Consider the following 12,980-nt stretch of genomic DNA (forward strand, 5'->3'; position numbering starts at 1 on the left):
CCGTGCCATTCTACAAAATCATGGCAATGCAGGTAAAAATTCCAACATAGGGGCACCTGTATCACCTATGTGATATTACTAGATGTTATTGGGAGAGAGAAGAAAAGGAGAATGAGATAGCAGATACTCAGTCTCTTGCTAAATGTCATTAAATGAAATGTAATGAAATATTTTCAGCCAAAGTCAAATCCTCCAAAGAGCACCAAATCAAGGACTGAGAAAATATAATTAATTTCCTTCTGAATTCCCTTCACATTTGAGGATGAATATTTTAAGATTTGATTCTATTTTGCAATTTAGAAATTGCTCAGGTATTGGTTATTCGTATTCATTTCCTTTCTCCCAGAGAAGCTCACAGTTTACACAGTTTGCAAGAGAAGAAGTAAATAAAGGTTTAAACAAAATTAGAATAAAACTTGTTAACCTTAAAAATAAAGACAAAAAAATGAATAAAATTTCTAAGTGTTCTAGGCCTATGGAGTTCCTGGACTTTGTAAGAAAACCCACTCCCATTAATAATTGTTTATTTAAAATTATTTGTAGGCCAATCACAATATCAACCTCTAAGTGGTTCACACAACAAAATATCACCAAATCTCCTAACTATAAATTCATCTTACATTATAGTGTAAATACTATGCACTTCAGGAATGTACAGTGATCAAAGTACTAAATTTAATAATCTGCCTTAAGTGTTGCCTTTTCATTTCTGATAGCTTGCTAGATATATCACAATAAAAATGCTGTCCAAAATATAATGGTATTGTTTAAAATTGCAAACTCTAGGTATCCAATAGAGTAGATTACTTATTACTACAAGATAGGTTTAAGGGAGATTTAAATAATGAGCTGGCCATGAGTTTTCCTCATAAACTAATCTAGATCAACGTAGTTTATGAAGAAAAGAAAACCTACTGTTAAAACCTCACTTAACTGAGTGGCAATAGCTGATCTAGAGTCCTTCATGACTATGTTCATGATGAATTCTTTGAGACACCTTCAGTAACAAATTTGTAGGGGAAGATATTTCTTATTTCTGCTAAAGGTCTTCAAAAAAAATTGAATTTGGAAGGCAAGTAAAAAAAGCATAATTAAAGTATTGAAGCGGGCAAGAGATGATGGATGCATGATTTTTTTTATCGTTGTTTTGATTTGCTTTCCCCTTTCCCTCTCTTCCTCTTAAAGCATAGCAATTAAAAATATTGGAGCAGACAAGAGATGATGGATGGATGAGTTATCCTTTTTGTTGTTATTCTGATTTGCTTCTCCTTTTCTTTCTCTCTCTCTTTGCTTATCACTTTTTTTTAGTTATGTGACATGATTAGAAGTTAGATAGGAAAGAAAAAGTCTTTTAATAAAGGGTTACATGATTAAAAATTAGAATAAGTGATAGAAATAAGAGAAGGAGAAATATTAATGCATACATTTGCATGTATGGCGCAGTGGTTAAATGCAGCACTGCAGGCTACTTCAGCTGACTGCAGTTCTGCAGTTCGGCTGTTCAAATCTCACCGGCTCAGGGTTGACTCAGCCTTCCATCCTTCCGAGGTGGGTAAAATGAGGACCCGGATTGTTGTTGGGGGCAATATGCTGACTCTGTAAACCACTTAGAGAGGGCTGAAAGCCCTATGAAGCGGTATATAAGTCTAACTGCTATTGCTATTGCTATTGCTAATAAAAGAAAATGTGGAACAACTGAACAATGATAGCAACCTAATATAAACATGTATTATTATGAGAAATACATGTTGATTGAATGTAGTAATTATGATTAACTTTACTAGTTTTATTTGTATTAGAATGTATGACACCCAGGTGCCACACTGTTCATGCACTCATTTGATACATTTATAAAGGGGGGGGGAGCTTAAAGAAATAAAAACAAAAGAAAATTGAACCAATGTGGCTTTTTAGAACTTGAAGTTTCTCTACCTAGCAATTTTTTTAAAAATATGCATTTTGATGACACAAACACACATCTGCAACGTAGACTAGCGTTCACAATTAAGGCATCCCTTCATGCAACTGACAAAATCAGCTATTGAAAATAAAAGCCTATGACACAATGTATTCATTGCGCTTTCATGTGCCACAAATCTATTTGTTTTTGGTAATCAAAACAAAATAGAATCAAACATGGCTCCTTGGTGATGTGTACAAATTACCAGGATGATTGCTACTTTTTCGTAAATAAAGAAAAAACACTGCCTTCTTGCCTCCTCCACAAAGCTTATACAACATTTATATGTACCTAATAGAAACTTGTATTTTCTTTCAAATCAATTAAAAATCAGACTCTGTTTGCAGCACAATAAAAGGCCCTGATTTCTGGCATGAGGTTTCATCAGGAAAAGGCTAGTTTGTGACATTATACTCAACCTGTTCATCACTAAGCAAAAAATAACAATAAAGTACCCAAAACTAAATTATTCTTTAAAATATCACAGGATATTGTTCTCCTTGCAGGAAATTGAATCTGGTTACTCTCCTACAGTTTAAAGTATGTAGAGATTCTCAGTCATCCAGGTCATGGTTGTCTCAAAGGTGCTTTTTCAGGAGACAACTGGACTTTCTTGTTTTTTTCTTTTGAAGATGTTTCACTTCTCATAGAGCTCTTCAGCTGTAACAGGAATAGTGGGGAATGAAAGGATTTATATTCCTTGCAGACAGCTGGTAATCTACATCCTTTTAATGACCCTCTAAAGTGACCCTCTAAAAGGATGCAGATTACCAGCTGTCTGCAAGGAATACAAATCCTTCCATTCCCCACTATCCTGTCAAAGTTGAAGAAGCTTCTTGGATGAGAAGCAAGACGTCTTCAAAATTAAAAACAGGAAAATCCAGTTGCCTCCCGAAAAAGCACCTTTGGGTCTCCTACAGTTGATTGCTACCAGAAGATGTATAAGAATATCCTTTTCATATTTGCTGATGAATATAGAATAATCACAGTAAAGAAATCTAGCATTTACGTTGTAAAACAAAACATATACCGTATTTTTCGGACTATAAGATGCACCTTTTTCCCTCAAAAAAGAGGTGAAAATCTGGACGTGTCTTATACACTGAATACAGCATTTTTGGCCTCCTGAAACCCCGCCTCCTTCGCAAAAATGGCTGTCGTCACGGGACATATCGGAACCTTTTCCCCCTTTGCTAAACCAAGTGTGGACAGGGACAGCCCGTGACGCATCCGGCCCATGGACCACGAGTTTGACACCCCTGGCCTATATGGTCTGCTCTTCAACATAAAGTTGTCTGTCCTTGAGCCAGTGGAAGATAGTATAAGTTAATTAACTTAACCAATATTAAATTAACATCCAGTTAGCTTTTGTATGTGAGGAGTATTGATACCTTGCCCATTACTTTCTATACTCTGACCAAATAAGAGGTGCAGGGGAATATCATCATTTACAGCAGCCAAAAGAAAGATGGCAATGGTATGTAAGAGTGACCTTGGGAAACAAGAAGAAGAGCCACAGACTAGGCAACAGTCAGATAAGAGGAAGTTGAGCCCCCAGAAGGAATGGGAGCATGGCAAACATCTCAGAAGGTATCCTCCTTAGTTTCTTGGATTGCACAGGTGAGAGAGGAGAGATGTATTATAAAATTATGTTAATTAATCTTACAATAAAGTTAGTGTCAGGCCTGCAGTCATATTCCTTTTAGGATCTTTGGCTGCCACACTCTCTATTATTTTACTATGCTGGGATAATTGGGAGGGGGAATAGTAAGGAGTAGAATTGTAGAATGTGTTGTGGTCAAAACAAAACATTCCTTTCTAGAAGCCAAGGTCATTCTTTGTCTCCGCACCTCTGCACCTGACCAGAACTAGATGGGTGGAAAGGCCAGTGTGGCAGAGGAGGATTGGACCATGTGATGGACTTGTGGGTGTGAGGACAAGATCATGAACTTTCATCTGGGTGGGAAGCTTTCAGGTTGGGGTTCCCACAGATGTACCAACATGTCTCTCTTATTAAATTGGAACTTTGAGGAAAGCTCTGCCTTAGACTCTGATTTAATTCTGGATGATATTTGGAATGATGACAGTTAGAGTTGGCACTGATGGATGGACTATCTTGTCTGAACTACCTTGAAAGACTGACAAAAAACCAGAAGAACTCAATAAAAATGAATAGGGTAAGAACTGTATTAGTCTATTGCAGGGGTCCCCAACTGCCGGACCACAGTCATTAGCCATTAGCTATTCGGAACTGGGAAGTAGAAGCAGCAGATGAGTGAGCAAGCATGTGCGTGCATCCCCACTTGAATGAGCAGCAGGCAAGCATGTGCACACATACCCGCTGCCAGTGGTGGGACCTGAATAACTTAATAACTGGTTAGTGGGTAGGCGTGGGTAGGCGTGGCCAGTTGGTCATGTGACTGGGTGGGTGACATCACTCATCACACCCAGCCCCGCCTCCTGGCCACTCGTGTCAAAGGCAGAGGTAGGATTCAGCCGGTTGGGGCTAATCCCACCACTGGCTGGCCCCGCCCCCGCCTCTTTTTCAGTCAGTTTTTGGACTGTTTTTGGAACATTTTCAGGTCTTTTTTCAGGCCATTTCCAGGCCATGTGCACATGTGCGTTTGCCGACCATTCAGGGAGAATCATCCCCTCTTACCATTGATCCTCGAAGCCGAAAAGATTGGGGAACTCTAGTTTATTATGTCAAAAAAATATGAGGGGTCTGGTAGCACCCTTTTCAACTGATATGTTTTGTTTTTAAAAAGCATAAGATTTTATGAGCTATTGCCCACTTCATCAAATGCATGGGCGGATAGAAAAATGGATTTTTTAACACATTATAATTACTAATGGATAAGGCTCTCGAAATTTGTCTCACATATAGCCTGCCTCCGCATAAGCAACCATCTTCTCCACTTTTTTCTCTCTCTCTCCTCCCACCCACCCCCTGCCCCCATTTTTGCATCTGACAGAAGTGCGTTTATGGCTTTTAATAAAATGCGTGAGTCAGAAAAGGTGCTACTAGATTCTTTGTGTAAAACTGAATACAGGTTACAGCCATGGCGACTGTCGTAAATGAGGGGGTGGAAACTGGGCATATAGAATGGTTGCAACTCTAACCTAAATCTCACTTTAGATGTTGTTTCGATTTCTAGAACAAATGATTTTGTTGAAGTCTGTTCCTTGCCACATCTAGGCCAGCAGGTGGCATCATCCTACCTTTTCCAGTTGCTCCATGCAGGCGTTGTGGACCACAATCTTGCAGGCAGCACATTTCCTTCGGACAGCTGATTTCTGAAACATTAACAGAGAAAAAAAACAAAGCAAAGGGAAGTGTCCATTTGTCCCAGAAGGTGCATGTAAACATTCTTTATTCTTAATTATTTTATACTCAAAATACATATGCAAAAATGCCAATATATATGTCAATAACAAAATGTTGTTGGTGACTTATTCAGTTTTTATTCTTCTTGCCAGACAAAAAGAACGAAGTGTCAGGCCTGCAGTCATATTCCTTTTAGGATCTTTGGCCTGCCACACTCTCTCTTATTTTACTATGCTGTTTCATTAGTGGGGAATTGGGAGGGGGAATAGTAAGGAGCAGAATGTGTTGTTGTCAAAATAAAACATTCCTTTCTAGAAGCCCAAGGTCATTCTTTGTCTCTGTACCTGACCAGAACTAGATTGGGGGAAATGCTAGCATGGCAGTGGAAGATTGGACCATGTGATGGGCTGGTGGGTGTGGGGGCAAGATGATGAACTTTCAATTGGGTGGAAAACCCAGGAAGCTTTCAGATTCGGGTTTTCCACAGATGTGCCAATATGTCTCTCTTAATAAATTGGAAGTTTGAGGAAAGCTATGCCTTGGACTCTGATTTAATTTTGGATGATATTTGGAACGCTGACACAAAGTTTTGTTATGATTTCTCTCTTTTGCTCTCTCTCTCTCTCCCTCCCTCCTCTAATTTTTCTCCAGAGCAACTGCCCTATGAACTTAGTTGTATGAAATGATAGTGCCTGGCCCAAAATAACTCACTGAATTTCTATGTGTGATATGAATTGAACCTATACTTCCAAGTTCTAATCTGACCATTACATCATACTGGGTTATAAAGCGAATAAAATGAAACTCTGAAAATTATTCCTATTCAGCAGGGGGGAGGGGGTGTTCAAAAATGTTAGCAAGGGGTTCTCTGCCCTGTTGTTAGGTGATCGTGGCCTAGTCGGCCTCCTGCACCATGCCGGGGGGATGTTTTTGCCCTCCCCAGACTCTGAAGGCACTCTGGAGGCCGCAACAGGCGCATTTCCGGCCTTCCCCAACTTCCGTAGGCCCATTTTTCACCCTCCCCAGGCTTCTGTGCACGCCCTGCACTTATCTGCACCCAAACCGGGCCTTGTGGGAAATCCGGGGAGGGGTGGGGTGGGCAGGGCCAGCCAGGAGTGGGATTTAGGAGTTCTCCGACCTGCACAGAATCTTAGCTAGAGGTTCTCCCAAACCCCTGCAAATCCCCAGCAGCCCACTCCTGCTATTCATGTCTATAGCAGAAATATCACCAAGATTATAGCAGTAGTTTCTAAGTTAGAAATAAAATAATACAGCCAAAAATTATACGGAATGTCTTTTGGTTCTCTTTGCTGGAAAACCTCAAGTGGTTATCCCATGACATTGGATGGATCAGCCAGGTTCCTCTCTACCATCTCCCTCTAAGGCATCAGATAGTACAGGCATGATTCCACCATGTTCCAATGGAGAGAGTTCACAGTGTGTACGTATACTGGATTGATTTACTGAAGAAATTCTGAAAATAGGACACTCACTGAGAATTTAACTTGGCAGCCTTCCTCTCCCAGGTAACACAGATCCCCAGATACATTGGTCTCCAGCCAGAGATGTTCGCCATTTATTGCATTTTCCTGGAAGGACAGATACATAGATTGCTTCTCAAACAAATTGGTAGCATCGGGTTTTTTTGGATCTTGTTAATGCTATGCTTTCATAAATTACTTAACACGTTTACATTGAAATAAATTATCTTATTGACTATGTGACTACAGCATTAAGAAGGTGATTTAAGAGTTTTAAAAAAGACCCATATTAAAATATAATCAGGCTAATTCTAATAATATATGTCATTACTTTTTTAAAAGAAAAGAAAATATGTTAATATTTCCATGCCTCCCAGGAATAGAATAGAATTCTTTAATACATAAAGAAAAATAAAACAGAATACACTCATCAAGAGTCATAAGATACAATACTTAGTGATAGTCATAGGTTACTAATAAGCAATCAAATTATACTAGGAAACAAAACAATATAAAATTTAAAGATACAAGCAACATGGTTATAGTCATAAGTGGAAAGAAATAGGTACTAGGAAAGAGATAGATACTAGGAAGGAAAAGAATAATAATAGTAATATAGTCTTAGTAGATAATTTGACAGTGTTGTAGGGATTAGTTGTTTAGCAGAGTGTTGGCATTCAGGAAAAAACTGTCCTTGTGTCTAGTTGTCTTGGTGTGCAGTGCCCTATAGCGTCATTTTGAGGGTAGAAGTTGAAACAATATATGTCCAGGATGTGAGGGCCCTGTAGATATTTTCACCTCTTTTTGACTCGTGCAGTATACAGGCCCTCGATGGAAGGCAGGTTGGTAGCAATAAATGTTAAATACCATAATAATAAGTTCCATTTAATGCAATAGGTCTTATTTCTAAGTAAACGTATAAAAATCCATGCTGCTTAAAAGACTTGCACAAATGAAAAAGAACTAGGAAATGCTGATATTTTACAGAAATTGGCTAAAAGTCTGAAGTCAACTTTAGAAACCTCTGGTCTATATTTTGCTGTTTCTTTTTTAAAAATCCTGTATTTTAAAATGAAGTAAAAGGTTGTATCAAAAAGTCTATTCAATGCATAAGGGTCATATGTGAATCTGAACCTTTTTTATTGTTTGACTAGCTGATAACCTGGCGTTGTGCAAGTATTTATTTACAGGGGGGAAATATCTGGACCAAACGTAATTTCTAATGTTGGATTTTCCCCCTTACCAGAGGGAGCCCCCTTGTTAAGCTGTTACCATGGCAGTTCCACTGCGCTGTACAGCAGAAGCCAGCAGGGCAGTACTGCACAGCAGGCTGTATCTTAACAGAACACACACCCCAAGGGGTGTTAGGGGTGTCGTACCCCCACAGTATTTTTTTTCCAAACAGTAAGTCATCTATGTACCAAGTTTGGTTGAAATTGCTTGAGGCGTTCCAGAGTTATGCTGGAACATGCACACACACACACACACACACACACACACACACACGTTTTTATATAGATAGATAAAGAGAGAGAGAGAGAGAGAAAGCTACACAGAGTCAGTGATTGAGATGGTAGCTATATAAATTGAATGAATAGATAAATAAATAAACTTGTTAAAATAAAAAATATTTGCCTCTCATTCTGACATTTATGCAGCTACTTCATCCAGCCATCACACAATTAAACTGATTCCAAAAGCTGCTTACCGAGACCTCTAACGTGAAGTAAACCAGAATGCCTTGGTTCCCACATTTCACTCAGCCACAGTGAGCTGTATAACTCCAACCAGTGTCATTTCTAAACTATGATTTAGAGTTAAGCATCTTGGTTGATGATTTAATAAACCATGATTACATATCTGCCATCTGCCATGGTAAGCATAGCAGATATGGAAACCAAGCTTCTGACTCAGAAGGAAAAATAAAAATGCACATAAAATCTTGCTTTATCTAGGAGACATACAATAATCCCAAGGATTTTATTGCATCTATCGTTTGGGGCACATTCATGACGAAGTTATCAAAATGCAGGTACCTCCATTGTTCCCAAATTCATCTAAATACATATTTTCTGCTTGTCCTGATTAACATCTCAAAAGCCTCAGACAAATCAGTTGTTTGCTACAGATTCTCAAATTTGATTGATTGGTTGATGATGTGCCACCAAGTCTCTTAGGGATTCTTAACGACCACAAAAAAATTTTTTCACGATGTTCAGTAGACACTCCATAATTGACTGCCATTATTATTGGTACAAAAGAATGTGAAATGACATTTGCCTAATAGATTTTTACTGGTATATCAATCCCATGCTTTAGGAAGCTGAGGCTCACAATTCAGAACAAATTTAAGAAGAAAAAAATGAAGCAGTTCTGATACAAGCTTTCACCCAGCCTACAAAAAAATCTAGATGCAGATATGTGAAATGAGAAAACCCTTTTTGTTGTATAAGTGCATACACATAAAACATGGAGAGAGATGGGAGGATTCAATGTCACGACGATACGGACGTGCGGTCTCGATGCTCCGAGACCACAGCCAATACTTTTGCTTCTGGATGGTCAATCGGACCTAAACCATCCCGAAGAGACAATGAACAGGAAGAATACATCTTGCTGACATCAGGGACATCGCAAAGTCCCTGATTGATGCAAGAGAAGTTCTTTAAGCCAGCGACAAAAAATCCAGCCAAGGCTGACGAAGTCAGGGCGGCTCCAAAATGGAAGGATACGGAAAGAGAAAGTGTTTCCAGCTGGTGAGGAACTTTTACGGTTTTAAAAAGAGACTGCCTATAAAAAACTTAAAATTAATTCAAATTGGAGAACAGAAGAATCAAGCAGCAGAATTAAATTTGGAATGGTTTTGGACAGTGGTTATCTTACTTTTTAAATGCTATCTTCATGGATGGAATTTATGCATGCCTTTTAAAATGAATGGATTAAGTTTTCTTCTTCTATTTTTTCTTTTATTATTCTCTGTAATCTATGGTCTAAAATTTTCCTCTTTCATTACTGTGGGTGTTTTTCTAACCCATTTAAAAATTGGACTCTTTTTTCTAACTTGAAATACAAAAAAGAAACAAAAAGAAATAAGGAAATTTGCAATAATAACACTGCTACTCAGAGGCTGGAAGGTTTGTGTATTGGAGTTTGTGTATTGGAAATGGATCACTTTTTTTCTTCACTGATTGTTTTGGCTCGGCACTACAAGGTCTCACTGCTTGGTTATAGAGAGTGATAAGAAGGGAAGCATACAGATGTCCCTTTGAAGTATATCTTTAACCAGAGAAAAGTAAAAACAAAACATTTTTGTGAATATATGCTTAATTTTATTAACCTTCCAAGCTAGAGCAGCTGTGTTTGTTAGCTGGACAGAATGGCACAATTTCAAAAGCAAACAGAAATCTTAAGCTTGCAAAAGATATTTTATGCCTCACAACTAAATGGTATCTGATAACAAATTGCTCCAGATCCAGTAAGTCCGAGTCAGACCGAGCGCTTTTAACATCCAGCATCAGAGCCTATCTTCGGGCAATTAGGATGACTAAAAGAAGACACATTGCCTCTCTGATTGCTTCCACTGAGTCACGCCCAGCCGCCCTGTTCAGGATAACCTGTTCCCTCCTAAATAGGAGGGATGCAAGCGATCCTTTGCAGGGCAGAGCTGAGGATTACGTCCAATTTCTCACGGATAAAGTAGCTCGGCTTCGGATGGACCTGGACTCCAATTGCGCAGAGCCAGCCGAGGCACCAGGGGAGAATCTGAAAGGACATCACTGGATTGATTTTCAAGCTGTTACCCCTGAGGATGTGGACAAGGCCATGGGAGCTGTAAGTGCCTCCACATGTGTACTGGACCCGTGCCCCTCCTGGCTGGTCGCTAACAGCAGGGAGGTGACACGGGGCTGGATCCAGGCAGTTGTTACCGCCTCTTTCCCCCCGCTCTAAAGGTGGTGGTGGTGAGACCCCTTCTGAAGAAGCCATCTTTGGATCCAGCCGTGTTAAACAACTATCGTCCAGTCTCCAACCTCCCCTTTGTGGGGAAGGTTGTTGAGAAAGTGGTGGCCTTTCAGCTCCGGCGGTCCTTGGAGGAAACCGATTATTTAGATCCCTTCCAGTCGGGATTTAGGCCTGGCTACAGCACGGAAACTGCTTTGGTCGCATTGATGGATGATCTCTGGAGAGACAGGGATGGAGGTTATGCCTCCGTCCTAGTGCTCCTTGACCTCTCAGCGGCCTTCGATACCATCGACCATGGTATCCTTCTGCGATGACTGCGGGAGGTGGGGCACTGTCCTACGGTGGTTCTCCTCTTACCTCTCGGACAGGTTGTAGTCGGTGTTGGTCGGAGGGCAGAGATCGACCCCTAGGCCCCTCAATTATGGGGTGCCGCAGGGTTCGGTCCTGTCCCCTCTCCTATTTAACATCTACATGAAGCCGCTGGGTGAGATCATTCGACGGCACGGGATAAAATACCATCAGTATGCGGACGATACGCAGCTGTATCTGTCCACCCCGTGCCAACTCAATGAAGCAGTTGACGTGATGTGTCAGTGCCTCGAGGCTGTTAGGGACTAGATGCGGGTTAACAAGCTTGTTCTCAATCCGGATAAGACCGAGTGGCTGTTGTGTTTCCCTCCTACAAATTGGCCAAGTTTTCCATCTCTCAGGCTGGGGGGTCAAACAGTACACCCCTCAGATAGGGTTCGCAATTTGGGAGTCCTCCTGGACCCACAGCTGACTTTTGAACATCACTTGTCGGCTGTGACCAGGGGAGCATTTGCCCAGGTTCGCCTGGTGCACCAGTTGCGTCCCTACCTGAACCGGGAGGCCCTCACAACAGTCACTCGTGCCCTTGTGACCTCTAGACTGGACTACTGCAACGTGCTCTACATGGGGCAGCCCTTGAAGAGCATTCGGAGACTTCAGCTTGTCCAGAATGCAGCCGCGCGAGCGATCGTGGGTGCACCTCGGTTCACCCACGTAACACCTATCCTCCGCAAGGTGCACTGGCTGCCTATTGGTCTCCGGATATGCTTCAAGGCGCTAGTCGTCACTTATAAAGCCCTTCATGGTATTGGACCTGGGTACTTGAGAGACCGCCTGCTGCCAATCACCTCCGCTAGATCGATTAGATCCCACAAATTGGGCCTCCTCCGAATTCCATCCGCCGGCCAGTGTTGACTGGCGACTACCCGGAGGAGAGCCTTCTCTGTGGCTGCTCCGACCCTTTGGAACGAACTCCCCGTGGAGATTCGAACCCTCACCACCCTCCAGGCCTGCAAAGCCGTTAAAACCTGGCTGTTCCGACAGGCCTGGGGCTAAAGAGCTCTTGCCCCCATCTTGAATGGTATGACTGTTGTGTGTTTTAAATTATGTATTGTTATGTATCATTTATTTTTTATTTTTTGTCTGTACCCCCCCCTTCCCTGATTTGATTTGTTAGCCGCCCTGAGTCCCCTTCGGGGGAAAAGGGCAGCATATAAATATAATAAATGAAATGAATGAAATACTTGCAGATCACCTGTACAGTAACCTTTTAAAACTTACTTTCAATATCCCTGATTGTTTAAATTGCTGAGTTATTAAATGCTTTCCTGCTATTGATTGTACTTGTTAAAAGGTAACTCAGCTAAATGGCAAATTTAATAAGACTGCAAAAATACTTTAGCAGGAATAACCAGTCACTCATTCCTTTTTAGTCCAATAAAAAAATATGCAATAGAAGATTTCTGAAAAATAGGAAAGTTTGCAGCTACTATATAACCTTGATTTAAAAAATAATTTAGTTTGTTTTTTTTTAAAGCAACATCAACCAGTTAGCTCATTGCTACTCCACTGTTTAAATCAGAAAATACCAAAGTCAACCTGTGTTGATCTTCTTCCTGTGGATTTATATTCACATTCTATAGATCTATTCATAAAACCTGAAAGTTTAAATAGATTTATATAGATTTACTTAGCTGCATAAGCTAAAAAGAAGTAGATTTCTTTCCTGCATGAATATTACAATAATTCAAATAAATGTAAATAGAAAATTTCCTTCTATTTATATTTATTTGAAATTTCAAATCTGTTGAGTTGTTGTTTTTTACACATTGGTCATTTGACTTCATGATTCCTAATAACCTAGCACTTAGATGGGAGTTTAATGGGAGCTCACTCCGTTATGTGGTGCTAGGGATTCGAACCCCCGAACTGCTGAAGCTTT

General features: G+C 40.4%; 1 protein-coding gene across 1 annotated transcript in view; it reads right to left on the minus strand.

Moving 5' to 3' along the window:
* Window positions 1-12,980, minus strand: part of DGKI (diacylglycerol kinase iota) — a 328,663-nt gene that overhangs the window by 157,368 nt on the left and 158,315 nt on the right. Inside the window, 2 exon segments of the mRNA XM_032220500.1 lie at window positions 5,183-5,257; window positions 6,782-6,877. Of these exon segments, the coding sequence (XP_032076391.1) occupies window positions 5,183-5,257; window positions 6,782-6,877 (171 nt within the window).

Source organism: Thamnophis elegans, chromosome 7, assembly GCF_009769535.1.
Source record: "Thamnophis elegans isolate rThaEle1 chromosome 7, rThaEle1.pri, whole genome shotgun sequence".
Lineage (NCBI taxonomy): Eukaryota > Metazoa > Chordata > Lepidosauria > Squamata > Colubridae > Thamnophis > Thamnophis elegans.